This window comes from Salmo trutta, chromosome 20, assembly GCF_901001165.1.
Source record: "Salmo trutta chromosome 20, fSalTru1.1, whole genome shotgun sequence".
In the NCBI taxonomy this organism is placed as follows: Eukaryota; Metazoa; Chordata; class Actinopteri; order Salmoniformes; family Salmonidae; genus Salmo; species Salmo trutta.
The window spans coordinates 27,175,566-27,195,112 of NC_042976.1; the positions used below are offsets into that span (position 1 = coordinate 27,175,566).

The 19,547-nt window shown below is 45.1% G+C and overlaps 1 protein-coding gene across 4 annotated transcripts in view; it reads left to right on the forward strand.

Annotated features, from left to right (window-relative positions):
* Positions 1-19,547, forward strand: part of LOC115155806 (B-cell CLL/lymphoma 9 protein) — a 41,519-nt gene that overhangs the window by 18,748 nt on the left and 3,224 nt on the right. For all 4 annotated transcript variants that reach the window (XR_003868135.1, XM_029702768.1, XM_029702767.1 and 1 more), the window contains 5 exons: positions 5,195-5,541; positions 6,027-6,134; positions 6,252-6,438; positions 16,031-16,130; positions 16,565-18,734. Coding sequence is in view for 3 of the 4 variants with exons in the window: in XM_029702768.1 (XP_029558628.1) it covers positions 5,195-5,541; positions 6,027-6,134; positions 6,252-6,438; positions 16,031-16,130; positions 16,565-18,734 (2,912 nt within the window). In the remaining variant the exon portion in view is untranslated. The remainder of the gene's footprint in view (positions 1-5,194; positions 5,542-6,026; positions 6,135-6,251; positions 6,439-16,030; positions 16,131-16,564; positions 18,735-19,547) is intronic.

The window sequence follows — 19,547 nt, forward strand, 5'->3', positions numbered from 1 at the left end:
ATAATGATGATGTATGTACAGCACAGTGGTTAGTAGCTATAATGATGATGATGTATGTACAGCACAGTGGTTAGTAGCTATAATGATGATGTATGTACAGCACAGTGGTTAGTAGCTATAATAATGATGTATGTACAGCACAGTGGTTAGTAGCTATAATAATGATGTATGTACAGCACAGTGGTTAGTAGCTATAATAATGATGATGTATGTACAGCACAGTGGTTAGTAGCTATAATAATGATGATGTATGTACAGCACAGTGGTTAGTAGCTATAATAATGATGATGTATGTACAGCACAGTGGTTAGTAGCTATAATAATGATGATGTATGTACAGCACAGTGGTTAGTAGCTATAATAATGATGATGTATGTACAGCACAGTGGTTAGTAGCTATAATAATGATGATGTATGTACAGCACAGTGGTTAGTAGCTATAATGATGATGATGTATGTACAGCACAGTGGTTAGTAGCTATAATGATGATGATGTATGTACAGCACAGTGGTTAGTAGCTATAATGATGATGATGTATGTACAGCACAGTGGTTAGTAGCTATAATGATGATGTATGTACAGCACAGTGGTTAGGAGCTATAATAATGATGATGTATGTACAGCACAGTGGTTAGGAGCTATAATAATGATGATGTATGTACAGCACAGTGGTTAGGAGCTATAATGATGATGATGTATGTACAGCACAGTGGTTAGGAGCTATAATGATGATGATGTATGTACAGCACAGTGGTTAGGAGCTATAATGATGATGATGTATGTACAGCACAGTGGTTAGTAGCTATAATGATGATGATGTATGTACAGCACAGTGGTTAGTAGCTATAATAATGATGATGTATGTACAGCACAGTGGTTAGTAGCTATAATAATGATGTATGTACAGCACAGTGGTTAGTAGCTATAATGATGATGTATGTACAGCACAGTGGTTAGTAGCTATAATGATGATGTATGTACAGCACAGTGGTTAGTAGCTATAATAATGATGTATGTACAGCACAGTGGTTAGTAGCTATAATAATGATGTATGTACAGCACAGTGGTTAGTAGCTATAATAATGATGTATGTACAGCACAGTGGTTAGTAGCTATAATAATGATGTATGTACAGCACAGTGGTTAGTAGCTATAATAATGATGTATGTACAGCACAGTGGTTAGTAGCTATAATAATGATGTATGTACAGCACAGTGGTTAGTAGCTATAGTAATGATGTATGTACAGCACAGTGGTTAGTAGCTATAATAATGATGTATGTACAGCACAGTGGTTAGTAGCTATAATAATGATGTATGTACAGCACAGTGGTTAGTAGCTATAATGATGATGTATGTATAGCACAGTGGTTAGTAGCTATAATAATGATGTATGTACAGCACAGTGGTTAGTAGCTATAATGATGTATGTATAGCACAGTGGTTAGTAGCTATAATAATGATGTATGTACAGCACAGTGGTTAGTAGCTATAATGATGATGTATGCACAGCACAGTGGTTAGTAGCTATAATGATGGATCATGGTAGGTTGGGGGATTTCCCACAGCGTAAGTCTTGAACACAGTAGGCCTACTGTTTTTAGTCTGTTTTTCAATTAGGGTGCCTCCGTAGAAATAGAGCTGCTGAAGGAGTGTGTGTGTGTGTGTGTGTTTATGTATTAGTCTGCACACATGTTAGGTTGTGTGTGTGTGTGATTCACTACTCTGGCAGTCTCTCCTCCCGACAATGGAAAGTGAGGAAAGAGGTAGGGGGAGATTGGGAGGGGTTGATGGGACAAGAGGTCAGTCTGGTCCACTCCCAGCCAGCCGTCTGACTCTCTGGCCTCTTTTCCAACTGAGATACCTCAGTCAGGAGTCTGTTCACTGGGCACTCATTAACTCTAGCTCCAGGCTCTGGCCTGTTTCCCCTCTGTGTCCCTGGTTGTGTCAAGTGTTTTCCCTGAACTCAATAAATTGATGCCACCACACAACAACAAAAAAGGAACATAAAAATATTTCTGCCAAGATTCACTTTGAAGATGCTAGAACTGTCCACATTTACTTTTCCTCTGTAAACAAGACTAGTAAAGAACAGCAAAATCGGACAACCCCATAGTAGAATGACTTTAATGGGAGGTGCATTCAAGTTGCGGGTGCCACGGAGAGAAACCTGCGTTCTGATAATTAGTCAATGCCCAACATTTCTTAATGTAATTGCACACATGGCACCATTAAAAAAGGCAATTCCAACTAGAGTTTGTAGCATGGTTTAGGAACACCTGCACACCAAAACTCTTAACGGGGCAATGGTGTCTTGAAAGGGAAATTACATACATACTTTGTAATTGAAACAGTTTTTCTCGGTTGAATAATAATTCATGCTTATTCAAAATAATTTTAAATATTAATAACAATTTAGGATGTTGTGTCAAATGTAAAGTTGTTCTCTAAAAGTCTGACTTTAAAAACTCAAAATAAAATAATTTGATTTGGAATCATTTTGGAGTAGAAAAAGTCACCAGAACGGTACTTCTCAGTCCTTGTACATAAGTAACCCCTATCCCCAAAACTTTTTTCCGTGACCTTTGCCACCACTGCTTTTCTAGGGGAAACAAGTCGTGGTGGGGAAGTAAGAGAACTAACAGAGACTGTGGGAGAATCTTAATTGCATACTCCTCTCGTCGCCTCCTTCTCAAAACCCATCGGAGGAGAAGATCAGAGGGGAGGGACCTCTGGCCTGTGTTTTGAGAAGGAGGTGAGGAGAGAGGATTGCCTGGCTACCCACACTCCTTGCTCCGGCCATACCCTATGCCACGCCCACAGACGTTAGTTTCTTCTCTGCAATGAGTCTGGATCGGAGTACCTGTCCAACCCTTCAGCGACTGCGAACACATTCGGGGCCTTCTAATTGGTTCAGAAACCAATAGGTTGAGCTAGAAATCACATGGGTTAAGCGGCTGTTTGAAAATTCGTTATTGGCTTTGATGCTCAGATTGGTTAGACCAGTGGTCACCAACCTTTTTTGAGTCAAGATCACTTTCTGAGTCAAAATGCAAGCCGAGATCTACAGCCAAGATTTTTATCATTAACATGACTTAAAAAACATAAGCATATGCAACATTAGCCAATTAAAAACAGTACTGTGGCAATGAGGTTTGTGCAGTAGGCTTACTAGGCTATAGGTCCAATACATTATCACCGCATATTCGCTTTGCTTGAATTGCCCTGCCAAATCATTGTTGTTCGGACATTTTTTTTCAATGATATTTCAACATTTGAGGTAGGCTGTATGATCACACCGGTAATAGATCCATTGTTGTATTACTTGTGAGGCACAGCTGAGTGAACATACATTCAAATAATGTGCTTTTTATTCTAATTGTACTGGGCTGATGGTGCCTGCATCTGATGGTCAGTCTCAGTCGCAAACTGTTGCTGCTGTCGTGTTTATTGTTTCCTGTGGATGCTTTATTCCTTTTGTTGGGTAATTAAAGAGGAGTATTCACATACCTGCTGCGCCTTGGTCCATTTATGAAGACAGCCGTTACACACTGCATTATTTCTGCCTCGTGCACAAATTCATGTTGTTACTCCTATGAACAGAGAAAGTAAAATATAGACCCAAGCTGCAAATAATAACGCAAGCCTATCGATACTTTCCTACTCATTCATTACAGCTACATGCTGGTTGTAGCGCAAGTGGAAGTTGGAAGAATTGCGCATTTTATGGCTTATAAAAAGTTGACAGTGCTGAGTAAGAACTTAAAGCATGAACTCACTCATAAAAACAGCATCTGCTGTATTTGTTGACAGTCTCTCTCTAGTCATTGTTTTAAAAGCTTTGAAATCTCACAGTATCATCTTCGCTGTAGCTTTTTTTAATGTCCGCTACGTTACAGTGAGCCATTCGATTGGCCAGCGGTAGACCTATAGTGCACTTGATTTGCTCTCTGGGCCTGCGAGATGGCAGAGTTTGTACCTTCAGACACATAAAATGGTTCAAAATGGGAACACTTCGCCTACTCGGCGCTCAGGGCAGCTGAATCGAGTGCACCTACCGCCAACAGTACAAGACGAATAAATAAAAAAATGAACGCAAGGCTTAATCGTGTTTTCTGTGAAATGTTTGGTGATCGACTAGGAATGCCTTGGAAATCGACAAGTCGATCGGTGACCACTGGGTTAGACGATCCAATCGCTGATGACTTTGTTTTGTAAAACGCTTCTCCGCCCCTCGTCACCACAAACAATGATCAATGATGGAAGTTTCAGACACTTGAGGAGTGATTGCAGTCTGACTAGAGACAGGAGAAGGAATGTGAGGAGTGATTGCAGTCTGACTAGAGACAGGAGAAGGGATGTGAGGAGTGATTGCAGTCTGACTAGAGACAGAAGAAGGGATGTGAGGAGTGATTGCAGTCTGACTAGAGACAGGAGAAGGGATGTGAGGAGTGATTGCAGTCTGACTAGAGACAGAAGAAGGGATGTGAGGAGTGATTGCAGTCTGACTAGAGACAGGAGAAGGGATGTGAGTGATTGCAGTCTGACTAGAGACAGGAGAAGGGATGTGAGTGATTGCAGTCTGACTAGAGACAGGAGAAGGGATGTGAGGAGTGATTGCAGTCTGACTAGAGACAGGAGAAGGGATGTGAGGAGTGATTGCAGTCTGACTAGAGACAGGAGAAGGGACGTGAGGAGTGATTGCAGTCTGACTAGAGACAGGAGAAGGGACTAGAGGAGTGATTGCAGTCTGACTAGAGACAGGAGAAGGGATGTGAGTGATTGCAGTCTGACTAGAGACAGGAGAAGGGACGTGAGGAGTATGCAATTGAGATTCTCCCTGAGTGTACTACTTGGGGAGCCATACCTGTTGCGGCATTCAAACACGTACACACAGAGTGTGAGATATGCACTTGATTCTCCTGGAATGTCATAACCCATGTCTCCAGTAATTCTTCCTCATCAGTCTAAGTAAAGTTGTCTTCCCTCTTGCCTAACCATGACCAGGTCAATAGATTTTTATATCAATGAGACTACCTGGATAAATAAAGGTTAAATAAAAATTATGCTGACATTTTCTTTCACCGTCTGTCACTACGAAAGAGTGCATGAAGTACATTTTGCTTCAGTTTATTTATGTACAGTTGATAAGCACTTCTCTCTCTCCCTCCTCCTCATCTCTCCCTCTCTCAGTCCTAAACCCAAGCCAGAAGTCATGGTACGCTCCCCTCCCGTCATGTCTCCCTCTGGTGGTGCCGCCCAAATGGACTCCAAACTGCCCAATCAGAGCAAACCAGGAAGCGGCGGCAGCCAACTTCAGGCTTCGCCCTGCGACCTAAAGACAGTGGGTGCTAAGGGCTCCCAGCAGGGGGGTGTTTTGGGGACGGGTCCAGGGGGAATGGGGGGGCTGAAAAACGGCCAGGGCCTGACCTCTGGGGGACAGGGGTCAAAGGTGAAGGTAAAAAGAGAGAGGAGCACCTCGGTGGAGTCCTACAACGAGCAGCAGCCAGACACAGTCACGCCCACCAGCGACGACAAGGGTGACTATTACACTGCACTCCAAATAGTATTCAGCTCAAATATGTCAAGTTGAGTACCGGTATATGTAGTGGTATGAAGTAGTGTACTATTTACTGATGACATCCTACTTTCTAAACTTGCATTTCCATGAAGCTAAAGTGCTTATATATTTCTGTCTCTCTGACACAATAGCTGTTGATGTTAGTGGGCATGTTACGTATACATTCTGTGTGAACATGTGTTGTGGCTGTGGAAACAGCAGCAGGCCCCTGAAAGCGTGTCATTATGGTCACGCACTCTGCCCTTGATCCACTGCTGTGTCGGTCTCTCCTCTTCTCCTGGGAGTCTGGTGCACAGGACTGCACTTAGAGAAGGGAGGGGAGAGGGGAAAGTGTGTTTGTGTGTGCTATTGACATTGAGAGCCCAGCTCTAACTCTGGTCTGTAGAAACGCACACACATGTAAACACAGCTAGACACACACTGACTGTGTGTGTGTGTATACAGACAGTAACAGGGTGAAGAGGATGTGTGTGGCTGAGAGGAGGCAGCCCTACAGTGGAGCTGACTGGTGCTCTGGAGGAGAGAGTGATGAGGACGACAAAGGATTCTTCAGTAAGTGTGTGTGTGTGTGTGTGACTTTGTGTATGTGTTTGTGTGTCTGTCGGTCATCCCCATTTCCACCTGCTACTGAAAACTACAGTACCAATGATCCTCTCTGTGCCTCCCCAGACTGTAACTCCAGTGACGTGAAGCCCCAGGACTCCAACTCCCATCCTCCCTCCAACGCCGGACTCAGCCGCTCTTCCACGCCCTCCCACAATCCACTAGGAGGCCAGGGCGCAGCGTCGGAGTCGGCGGGTGGTCAGAAGGCTGGGTCTAAAGTGGTTTATGTCTTCACTACAGAGATGGCCAACAAGTAAGGCCGATCACAGCGAATGAATGTAAATTACACTGCAAAAATATATTTTTCAAGATATTTGATCTTAATCGCCGTATTAATCGTCATATGAAGGTAAAATATCTTGAAATAAGATAAATTACTTGAATTGAGCCTTTTTAGATTAAAATAAGCAAAATTATCTGCCATTGACAGTAGGTCATTTAGCTTGGTACGAAAAAACAAGTTTAATTATCACTCAATATAAGATATTTAGGCGTGCATAGATTTAACTTTTTGCTAAATGTTCTCCACTCAATGGGCTTTATTCGGTGTATTTTGTGAGTGTGACTGTGCTTTGCTGGTGACACTATCACACCTCCTCCATGCTTCACGGTAGGAACCACACATGCGCAGATCATCCGTTCACTTACTCTATGTCTCACAAAGAAACTGCGGTTGGAACTAAAAATCTGTACTCATCAGACCAAGGGACAGATTTCCACCGGTCTAATGTCCATTGTTTGTGTTTCTTGGCCCAAGCAAGTCTCTTCTTGTTATTGGTGTCCTTTAGTAGTGGTTTCTTTGCAGCAATTTGGCCATGAAGGCCTGATTCACACAGTCTCCTCTGAACAGTTGATGTTGAGATGTGTCTGTTACTTGAACTCTGTGAAGTATTTATTTGGGCTGCAATTTCTGAGGCTGGTAACTCTAATGAACTTATCCTCTGCAGCAGAGGTAACTCTAGGTCTTTCTTTCCTGTGGCAGACCTCATGAGACATTTTCATCGTTGTGCTTGATGGTTTTTGCGACTGCACTTGAAGAAAGTTCTTGAAATGTTCCGTATTGACTGACCTTCATGTCTTAAAGTAATGATGGACTGTCATTTCTCTTTGCTTATTTGAGCTGTTCTTGCCAAATAGGGCTGTCTTCTGTATACCACCTCTACCTTGTCACAACACAACTGATTGGCTCCATCGCATTAAGGAAAGAAATTCCACAAATTAACTTTTAACAAGGCACACCTATTAATTGAAATGCATTCCAGGTGACTACCTCATGATGCTGGTTGAGAGAATGCCAAGAGTGTGCAAAACTGTCATTTAAAAAAATATATATATTTCACCTTTTATTTAACCAGGTAGGCCAGTTGAGAACAAGTTCTCATTTACAACTGCGACCTGGCCAAGATAAAGCAAAGCAGTGCGACACAAACAACAACACAGAGTTACACATGGAATAAACAAACGTACAGTCAATAACACAATACAAAAAAATGTATATACAGTGTGTGCAAATTAGGTAAAATTAGGGAGGTAAGGCAATAAATAGGCCATAGTGGCGAAATTACAATTTAGCAATTAAACACTGGAGTGATAGATGTGCAGAAGATGAATGTGCAAGTAGAGGTACTGGGGTGCAAAGGAGAAAAAAACAATATGGGGATGAGGTAGTTGGATGGGCTATTTACAGATGGGCTATGTACAGGTGCAATGATCTGTGAGCTGCTCTGACAGCTGATGCTTAAAGTTTGTGAGGGAGATATGAGCCTCCAGCTTCAGTGATTTTTGCAATTTGTTCTAGTCATTGGCAGCAGAGAACTGGAAGGAAAAAGGCGGCCAAAGGAAGAATTGGCTTTGGGGGTGACCAGTGAAATATGCCTGCTGGAGCACGTGGCGCTACGGGTGTGTGCTGCTATGGTGACCAGTGAGCTGAGTTAAGGCGGGGTATACCTAGCAAAGACTTCTATATGACCTGGAGCCAGTGGATTTGGCGACGAGTATGAAGCGAGGGCCAGCCAACGAGATCATACAGGTCGCAGTGGTGGGTAGTATATGGGGCTTAGGTGACAAAACGGATGGCACTGTGATAGACTGCATTCAATTTGCTGAGTAGAGTGTTGGAGGCTATTTTGTAAATGACATTGCCGAAGTCAAGGATCGGTAGGATAGTCAGTTTTACGAGGGTATGTTTGGCAGCATGAGTGAAGGATACTTCACTGTTGCGAAATAGGAAACCGATTCTAGATTTAATTTTGGATTGGAGATGCTTAATGTGAGTCTGGAAGGAGAGTTTACAGTCTAAACAGACAGCTAGGTATTTGTAGTTGTCCATATATTCTAAGTCAGAACCGTCCAGAGTAGTGATGCTGGACGGGCGGGCAGGTACGGGCAGCGATCGGTTGAAGAGCATGCATTTAGTTTTACTTGCATTTTAACCTCTCTGGCGCAAAATTGAAGTTTTGGGATTTTTGAGGAGTTTGTAATTCGCGCCACGCCCTATCATTGGATATTGGAGCGGTGTTCCGCTAGCGGAACATCTAGATGTAAGAGGTTAAACCATAATACAAACTTAAAACACGTAGGTACGTTCTAGCTGCAGGTCCAGTTCCGACATTATGTTTAGGCCTATCTGAGCCCACCCCGAATCCCGAGTTTTGGCTTGATAGCTCATTCGGAGCCTGAGCAGCGACCTTAATTAGTGCTGAAAATGCACTTTTTCCGGGCGTTGCTGTGGGGTACATGGAAGAGGTATTGGACAGAAACGTTAGGGTCTGTCTCTATGGGCCAAGGTGGTTTCAATGCACTTAGACTTGTGACTCTGGGACTTTTCTAAATGTTGTCATTTTCACGATGGTCAAAATAAATTGAAGTCATTGCAAATGTACGAGGGTGTTTCTCAGCCCGAGAACATTTAGAGCCACATACCTCACTGTGCACGATCAACTTAACCTCTCTGGCGCAGGTGGGACGAATTCGTCCCACCTACGTAACAGCCACTTGAATCCAGTGGCGCGATTTTTGAAACGTTTGAAATACTATTACTTCAATTTCTCAAACATATGACTATTTTACAGCTATTTAAAGACAAGACTCTCGTTAATCTAACCACACTGTCCGATTTCAAAAAGGCTTTACAACGAAAGCAAAACATTAGATTATGTCAGGAGAGTGCCCAGCCAGAAATAATCAGACACCCATTTTTCAAGCTAGCATATAATGTCACAAAAACCCAAACCACAGCTAAATGCAGCACTAACCTTTTATGATCTTCATCAGATGACACACCTAGGACATTATGTTATACAATACATGCATGTCTGTTCAATCAAGTTCATATTTATATCAAAAACCAGCTTTTTACATTAGCATGTGACGTTCAGAAAAAGCATACCCCCCGCAAACGTCCGGGGAATTTACTAACAATTTGCTAAATTACTCACGATAAACGTTCACAAAAAGCATAACAATTATTTTAAGAATTATAGATACATTACTCCTCTATGCACTCGATATGTCCGATTTTTAAAATAGCTTTTCGGATTAAGCACATTTTGCAATATTCTAAGTACATAGCCCAGCCATCACGGGCTAGCTATTTAGACACCCGGCAAGATTAGCCTTCACCAAAATCATATTTCCTATAAGAAAAATGGTCTTACCTTTCCTGTTCTTCGTCAGAATGCACTCCCAGGACTTCTACTTCAATAACAAATGTAGGTTTGGTCCCAAATAATCCATCGTTATGTTCCATCAGCGACGTTTTGTTCGTGCGTTCTAGACACTATCCCAATGGTAAATCACGGTCACGAGCATGGCGCAGAACGTGACAAAAAAATTCTAAATATTCCATTACCGTACTTCGAAGCATGTCAACCGCTGTTTAAAATCAATTTTTATGCCATTTATCTCGTAGAAAAGCGATAATATTCTGGCCGGGAATCTGCAATAAGCTAAACAGCCGAATGAAAATACTCCACGGGGTCGAATCACGCACGCGCCTCATTCCATTGTCACCTAATGGGACACTTGGAAAAGGAGATAATGTGTTTCAGCCTGAGGCTGCCTCGTCATCGTTCAGGTTTTTCCCGGGTTCTGAGAGCCTATTGGAGCCCTAGGAATTGTCACGTTACAGCTAAGATCCTTACTCTTCAATAAACAGAGGCAAGAAGAACGACTCCTTGTCAGACAGGCCACTTCCTGCATGAAACCTTCTCAGATTTTTGCCTGCCATAGGAGTTCTGTTATACTCAAAGACACCATTCAAACATTTTTAGAAACTTTAGGGTGTTTTCTATCCAAACCTGAACAATAATATGCATATTCTAGCTTCTGAGTTGGTGTAGGAGGCAGTTAAAAATGGGCACATATTTTTTAGGGCAGTTGGAGGCCATGGAAGGAGAGTTGTATGGCATTGAAGCTCGTCTGGAGGTTAGTTAACATTGTGTCCAAAGAAGGGCCAGAAGTATACAGAATGGTGACGTCTGCGTGGAGGTGGATCAGAGAATCAGCAGCAAGAGCGACATTATTGATGTATAGAGAAAAGAGTCGGCCCGAGAATTGATCCGTCCGATTTTGACACACTGAACTCTGTCTGAGAAGTAGTTGGTGAACCAGGCGAGGCAGTCATTTGAGAAACCAAGGCTGTTTAGTCTGCCGATAAGAATGTGGTGATTGACAGAGTCAAAAGCCTTGGCCAGGTCGATGAATACGGCTGCACAGTATTGTCTCTTATTGATGGAGGTTATGATATCGTTTAGGACCTTGAGCGTGGCTGAGGTGCACCCATGACCAGCTCAGAAACCAGATTGCATAGCGGAGAAGGTTCGTTGGGATTCGAAATGTTCGGTGATCTGTTTAACTTGGCTTTCGAAGACCTTAGAAAGGCAGGGTAGGATAGATATAGGTCTGTAACAGTTTGGGTCTAGAGTGTCTCCCCCTTTGAAGAGGAGGATGACCGCGGCAGCTTTCCATTCTTTGGGGATCTCAGACGATACGAGAGGTTGAACAGGCTAGTAATAGGGGTTGCAACAATTGCGGCGGATAATTTTAGAAAGAGATTGTCTAGCCCAGCTGATTTGTAGGGGTCCAGATTTTGCGACTCTTTCAGAATATCAGCTATCTGGATTTGGGTGAAGGAGAAATAGGGGAGGCTTGGGCAAGTTGCTGTGGGGGGTGCAGGGCTGTTGACCGGAGGTAGCCAGGTGGAAAGCATGGCCAGCCGTAGAAAAATGTTTATTGAAATTCCCAATTATCGTGGATGTATCGGTGGTGACAGTGTTTCCTAGCCTCAGTGCAGTGAGCAGCTGGGAGGAGGTGCTCTTATTCTCCATGGACTTTACAGTGTCCCAGAACTTTTTTGAGTTTGTGCTACAGGATGCAAATTTCTGTTAGGAAAGCAAAGCCTAGCTTTTTCTAACTGCCTGTGTGTATTGGTTGCTAACTTCCCTGAAAAGTTGCATATCGCGGGGGCTCTTCGATGCTAATACAGTCCGCCACAGGATGTTTTTGTGCTGGTCAAGGGCAGTCAGGTCTGGAGTGAACCAAGGGCTATATCTGTTCCTGGTTTCAAATTTTTTGAATGGGGCATGCTTATTTAAGATGGTGAGGAAAGCACTTTTAAAGAATAAACCAGGCATCCTCTACTGATGGAATGAGGTCAGTATCCTTCCAGGATACCTGGGCCAGGTCGATTAGAAAGGCATTCTCGCTGAAGTGTTTTAGGGAGCGTTTGACAGTGATGAGGGGTGGTCGTTTGACCACAGACCCATTACGGACGTAGGCAATGAGGCAGTGATCGCTGAGATCCTGGTTTAAGACAGCAGAGGTGTATTTAGAGGGCAGGTTGGTCAGGATGATATCTATGAGGGTGCCCATGTTTACGGATTTGGGGTTGTACCTGGTAGGTTCATTGATAATTTGTGTGAGATTGAGGGTATCTAGCTTAGATTGTAGGACGGCCGGGGTGTTAAGCATGTCCCAGTTTAGGTCATCTAACAGTACGAACTCTGAAGATAGATGGGGGGCAATCAATTCACATTTAGTGTCCAGGGCACAGCTGGGGGCACAAGGTGGTCTATAGCAAGCGGCAACGGTGAGAGACTTGTTTCTGTAAAGGTGGATTTTTAGAAGAAGAAGCTTGAATTGTTTGGGCACAGACCTGGATAGTATGACAGAACTCTGCAGGCTATCTCTGCAGTAGATTGCAACTCCACCCCTTTTGGTAGTTCTATCATGTTGAAAATGTTATAGTTGGATGGATTTTTGGTGGCATTCCTAAGCCAGGGTTCAAACATGGCTAGGACATCAGGGTTGGCGGAGTGTGCTAAAGCAGTGAGTAAAACAAACTTAGGGAGGAGGCTTCTAATGTTAACATGCATCAAACCAAGGCTTTTACGGTCAACAAATGAGAGCGCCTGTGGAGTAGGAGTAGTCGTCTAGTGCGTTCGGAACAGAGAGTAAAAGGAGCAGGTTTCTGGGCGTGGAAGAATAGATTCAAGGCTAGAGGTTGACCGATTATGATTTTTCAACGCCGATACCGATTATTGAAGGACCAAAAAGCCGATACCGATTAATCGGCCAATTTGTTTTTTATTTATTTGTAATAATGACAATTACAACAATACTGAATGTACACTTATTTTAACTTAATATAATACATCAATAAAATCAATTTAGCCTCAAATAAATAATGAAACATGTTCAATTTGGTTTAAATAATGCAAAAACAAAGTGTTGGAGAAGAAAGTAAAAGTGCAATATGTGCCATGTAAGCAAGTTCCTTGCTCAGAACATGAGAACATATGAAAGCTGGTGGTTCCTTTTAACATGAGTCTTCAATATTCCCAGGTAAGAAGTTTTAGGTTGTAGTTATTATAGGAATTATAGGACTATTTCTCTCTATACGATTTGTATTTCATATACCTTTGACTATTGGATGTTCTTAAAGGCACTTTAGTATTGCCAGTGTAACAGTATAGCTTCCGTCCCTCTCCTCGCTCCTACCTGGGCTCGAACCAGGAACACATCGACAACAGCTACCCTCGAAGCAGCGTTACCCATGTAGAGCAAGGGGAACAACTACTCCAAGTCTCAGAGCGAGTGACGTTTGAAACGCTATTAGCGTGCACCCGCTAACTAGCTAGCCATTTCATATCGGTTACACCAGCCTAATCTTGGGAGTTGATAGGCTTGAAGTCATTAACCGCAATGCTTGAAGCACAGCGAAGGGCTGCTGGCAAAACGCACGAAAATGCTGTTTGAATGAATGCTTACGAGCCTGCTGCTGCCTACCACTGCTCAGTCAGACTGCTCTATCAAATCATAGACTTAATTATAATAAACACACAGAAATACGAGCCTTAGGTCATTAATATGGTCGAATCTGGAAACTATCATCTCGAAAACAAAACGTTTTTCCTTTCAATGAAATACGGAAACTTTCCGTATTTTATCTAACGGGTGGCATCCCTAAGTCTAAATATTCCCTGAGTCTAAATATTCCTGTTACATTGCACAACCTTCAATGTTATGTCATAATTACGTAAAATTCTGGCAAATTAGTTCGCAACGAGCCAGGTGGCCCAAACTGTTGCATATACCCTGACTGCGTGCAATGAACGCAAGAGAAGTGACAGATTTTCACCTGGTTAATATTGCCTGCTAACCTGGATTTCTTTTAGCTAAATATGCAGGTTTAGAAATGTATACTTCTGTGTATTGATTTTAAGAAAGGCATTGATGTTTATGGTTAGGTACAGTCGTGCAACGATTGTGCTTTTTTCGCAAATGCGCTTTTGTTAAATCATCCCCCGTTTGGCGAAGTCGGATGCCTTTGTTAGGAAGAAATAGTCTTCACAGTTCGCAACGAGCCAGGCGGCCCAAACTGCTGCATATACCCTGACTCTGTTTGCAAGAGAAGTGACACATTTTCCCTAGTTAAAATAAATGTCATGTTAGCAGGCAATATTAACTAAATATGCAGGTTTAAAAATATATACTTGTGTATTGATTTTAAGAAAGGCATTGATGTTTATGTTTGGAGCAACGTGTACCTAAGCGATTATATGCAACGCAGGACAGGCTAGATAAACTAGTAATATCTTCAACCATGTGTAGTTAACTAGTGATTATGATTGATAAGTTTAATGCTAGCTAGCAACTTACCTTGGCTTCTTACTGCAGTCGCGTAACAGGCAGGCTCCTCGTGGAGTGCAATGTAAAGCAGGTGGTTAGAGCGTTGGACTAGTTAACTGTAAGGTTGCAGATTGAATCCCCGAGCTGACAAGGTAAAAATCTGTCGTTCTGCCCCTGAACAAGGCAGTTAACCCACCGTTCCTAGGCCGTCATTGAAAACAATAATGTGTTCCTAACTGACTTGCCTAGTTAAATAAAGGTGTAAAAAAAAAAAGAATCAGCCAAATCGGCGTCCAAAAATACCGATTTCCGATTGTTATGAAAACTTGAAATCGGCCCTAATTAATTGGCCATTCGATTAATCGGTCGACCTCTATTCAAGGCATAATGTACAGACATGGGTATGGTAGGATGTGAATACAGTGGAGGTAAACCTAGGTATTGAGTGACGATGAGAGAGGTTTTGTCTCTAGAGACATTTAAACCAGGTGAGGTTACCGCATGTGTGGGAGGTGGAACAAAAGAGCTACGTAAGGCATATTGCGCAGGGCTGGAGGCTCTATAGTGAAATAAGACAATCACTAACCAGAACAGCAATGGACAAGGCATATTGACATTTGGGAGAGGCATGTGTAGCCGAGTGATCATAGGGACCAGTGGGTAGCTAGGCGAGCTGGAGCCATGGCGATTCAGACAGCTAGCGGGCCGGGGCTAGCAGGCTAGCAGAAGGGCCTTAGTGGGACGTCACGACGGAGGAGTCTATTTTAGCCTCCTCGGATGGTTACGTCGGCAGACCAGTCGTGTTGGATTGGCAGGGCTCCTCCGTGTAGGCAGTAAAAGGCTCCAGGCCAATTGGCAAATAGGTATTGTTGCCCAAGAAATTGGCTGATGGACAGTCCGATATGCTCTAGACAAGGCAAAGCGTGGCTACTTTGAAGAATCTCAAATCTAAAATATATTTGGATTTGTTTAACACTTTTGTTTACTACATGATTCTATTTGTGTTATTTCATAGTCTTGATGTCTTCACTATTATTCTACAATGTAGAAAATAGTAAAAATAAAGAAAAACCCTTGAATGAGTAGGTGTGTCCAGACTTTTGACTGGTGCTGTATATATACTGTACAAAAATATAAACGCAACAATTAATAAGGCATTGTGACATCAATAAGGGATCGTAGCTTTCACCTGGTCAGTGTGTCATGGAAAGAGCCGATATTCCTAATGTTTTGAACACTCAGTGTACACACACTGTACACACGGAGGGGCCAGAGAATAATAACCAGTGTGCAGAAGCACATCATACTGCACATTTCTCTGAGAAAGTAGAGGAGACATCAAATCCAGAAATATTGCTCTCCTCCGAACATGTGAAAGCCTGCAGCTATGCTTTGTTTTCAGTGTGCTTGCCTGAAAGTGTGTGTGTGTGTGTTAGCTCAGATTAACACTGTCCTCTGTAGGGAATAGGAGATGAAAGATGTGGATGTTAATTGGAAAATGTGTGTAAAGTTGTTTGTTTAGTCTGTCAACCTTGGCATTCCCTTCATGCCCTTGTCTAACACTGCCGTCATTCTGCTGGCACACGTGGACACACACCACGCATGCGCACGCACACACACACACACACACACACACACACACACACACACACACACACACACACACACACACAGACCGCTGACTGATGTGTGACTGTCTGGTTTCTGATCCTCAGGGCAGCCGATGCTGTTTTAACAGGACACTCAGAAAACATAATCAACTTCCACATGAAAAACATCTCCAACAGCAAGGACAAGACCCCCCTCCCACCCCTGGTAAGAACACACACACACACAGTCTTGTATAACTAACCTAGTGGGGACACACAATTCAGTCCCCTTAAATTATATTTTCCCAAAACCTAACCTTAACCCTAAACCTAACCTTAACCCTAACCCAGCTCCTATCCCAAATTCTAAGCCTAACACTAATTCTAACCTAAACCCTAAACCGCCTAGAAATAGCATTTGACCTTGTGGGGACTAACAAAATGTCCCCAGTTGGTCAAATTTTGGTTTGTTTACTATTCTTGTGGGGACTTAGTTAAACACGTCCAGTATAGTTAAACACACACATACACACAATGACAAAGGTGATGACCACAGGTCACTTGGCATACAGTCAGCTTTGATAAAGACTTACAAACCCTCACTTACTCAAGCCTCCTTGTTTTTAATTCCCTCTCTCTTTTTTCCTTTCTTCATTTTAGAACAATCAGACAGGACCCCTCCGAGGTGACTCCAAGCCCTCTCAGCAGTCATCTCACCCCTCAGACCAGAACCACCAGACAGTGTCTAAACCTGGCATGACTGATCAAACTCCACTCCAGCCCCCTCCCCAGGGGATTAAGCCTGGTTCACTCACCCAGGAGGGGGCCTCCTCAGCAGGCATGGACTCCAAGAACATCCCTGGTAATACCATGGGTCCAGGTGACCAGACCCCTGGGTGCCAGCCTCAGTCCGAACAGGGCATGCCCCCTGTGAACCCCCCTCAGCCTGGGGAAGGAGGAGGACCGGGGTCCATGGGAATGGGTCAGCCTGGTCTGACACCCCAGCAGCAGCAGCAGCAGCAACTGGCCCAGGAGCTTCTCAACATGGAGGCCAACACAGAGGGACTGTCCCAGGAACAGCTTGAGCACCGCCAGCGCTCCCTCCAGACCCTCCGAGACATCCAGCGCATGCTCTTCCCCGACGACCGCGACGCCCCACCGCCACCCGGCCCCCATGGGGGACCCCCACAGCCCCACGACGGCATGCCTGATGTGGGACCCAGGAGGCCGGAGCAGGGCCCTCTCCAGGCCATGATGGCCCAGTCCCAGAGCCTAGGTCCACCAGTGGGGCCAGGAGGGCCCCGACCCCAGGGACCCCCATTCGGCCCCCCGCATGGACACCCCAGAGACATGCCCCCCTTCCCAGACGAGCTGGGTCACATGATAGGTCCTGGGGGGTGTGGAGACGGAGATCACATGACCCCGGAGCAGGTGGCCTGGCTGAAGCTGCAGCAGGAGTTCTACGAGGAGAAGAAGAGGAAACAGGAAATGCATCACCGCCCACTTCCTCCCGACATGATGATGCACCCCCACGGGCCGCGCAGCATGATGAGAGGACCCCCACCGCCCTACCAGATGGGCCCCGGAGAGGTGTGGGGTCCAGGGGGGCCGGGAGGGCCATCAGAGCACTACCAGGAGCGCATTGCCATGGGCCCCAGAGGGATGCCGCCACACATGCAGAGGATGCCAGGGTTCCCCCAGGGCATGATGAACCCTGATATGGAGGGACCCCCCAGGCCCGGGATGGGCTGGCCTGAAGACATGCCCCCCAGAATGGGGATGGGGGATGGCCGAGGGTTCCCAGGAGGGCCAGAGGGGATGTTCGGAGGTCCAGGGTTGCGGGGAGAGCGCTTCCCCAATCCCCAGTCAGTCCAGGAGGCCATGTTTCACCAGGGCATGGGGGGCGACAAGGGACCGGGCCTTCCTCCACAGATGATGATGGAGATGCAGAGGATGATGGGACACCAAAGAGGCAGCATGGAGCCGGGCAACGGGGGTGGGATGATGTTTCCCAGGATGCCTGGTGAGGGCCCCATGAGCCCCTCCTCCAGACTGGCTGTGATGGGGGGCCGGGACATGGGCCCTGAGTTTGGCATGGGCCCCCATGGGAACCCCCAACTACGAGATGGGCCAATGAATATGAGCCCAGATGAGATAATGAGAATGAGAGGGCCTCCAATGGACAACATGGGGCCCCAGGGGAGGCAGATGCAGGGGTCCCACTTCCCTGACCATCCCCAGCCAGGGGACTTCCCCATGGGGCCCGGACGGCCCTTCCCTGGGGGTCCTGGAATTATGAGGGGGCCTCATGGAGAGCAGCCCTACCGTGGCCCGGAGCACAGGACCACGCCTACAGGGGGCAACGGCCGCCTCAACCACCTCCCTCCCGCCGCCGGAACACCCCAGGGCCAGAGGGGACGTAAGCCTGCAGAGCTGAACATCCAGTCAGGAGGGGCCAGCTCGCCCAGTCTCAATCCCCTCAAGTCCCCTCCTTTGAGGCAGGTGCAATCCCCCATGATGGGCTCTCCCTCTGGGAACCTCAAGTCCCCACAAACCCCCTCCCAGCTGGCTGGTATGCTCTCCGGCCCTCCGGGACCAAACGGCCCCCCTAACACTGCCAACTCGGCCCCAATGAAGTCCCCTCACTCTTTGATGGGGTCTGCTGGTGCCTCCCCAGTACATATGAGGTCCCCGTCCCTCCCCAACCCTTCTCCAGGGTGGGCATCCTCCCCCAAACCCCTCATGCCCAGCCCAGTACTCCCCCAGCAGCAGGGGGGAAAAACCCCCCTCAGTATGACCTCACCTAACATGATGGGTAACATGGAGCAAGGTACAGTACTTCTATGGCTTTATTCTTGTTTATGTTCTTTCTCCCTCCACTGCTCTCTTTTCTCTCTCGCTCGCTCACTCGCTAATCAAATTTTATTTGTCACATACTTCGTAAACAACAGGTGGACTAACAGTGAATGCTGACTTACGGACCCTTCCCAACAATACAGAGAGAAAGAAAATAGAGAAATAATAGAAAAGTAATAACACGTAATAATAATAAATACACATTCAGTAATGATAACTTGGTTATATACATGGGTACCTGTACTTAGTTGATGTGCAGGGGTAAGAGGTGGATATGTACATATAGGTAGGAATAAAGGCAACGGGATAGATAATAAATGATAACAGCAACGTATGTAACAGCAACGTATGTGACAGCAACGTATGTGACAGCAACGTATGTGACAGCAACGTATGTGACAGCAACGTATGTGACAGCAACGTATGTGACAGCAACGTATGTGACAGCAACGTATGTGACAGCAACGTATGTGATGAGTCAGTTGGTACCAAAATGGGAAATGCAGATAGTCCGGGTAGCTATTTGGTTAACTTGTGAACTAACTATTTAGCATTCTTGGGTGACTGGAGTCTTTGATAATTTTTAGGGCCTTCCTCTGACACCGCCTGGTATAGAGGTCCTGTATAGCAGAGCGCCCAGCCCCAGTGATGTACTGGGCCGTACGCACTACCCTGTGTAGTGCCTTGCAGTTGGATGCAAAGCAGTTGCCATATGAAGCTGTGATACAGCCAGTCAAGATGCTCTCAGTGGTGCAGCTGTAGAACGTTTTGAGGATCTGAGGGCCCA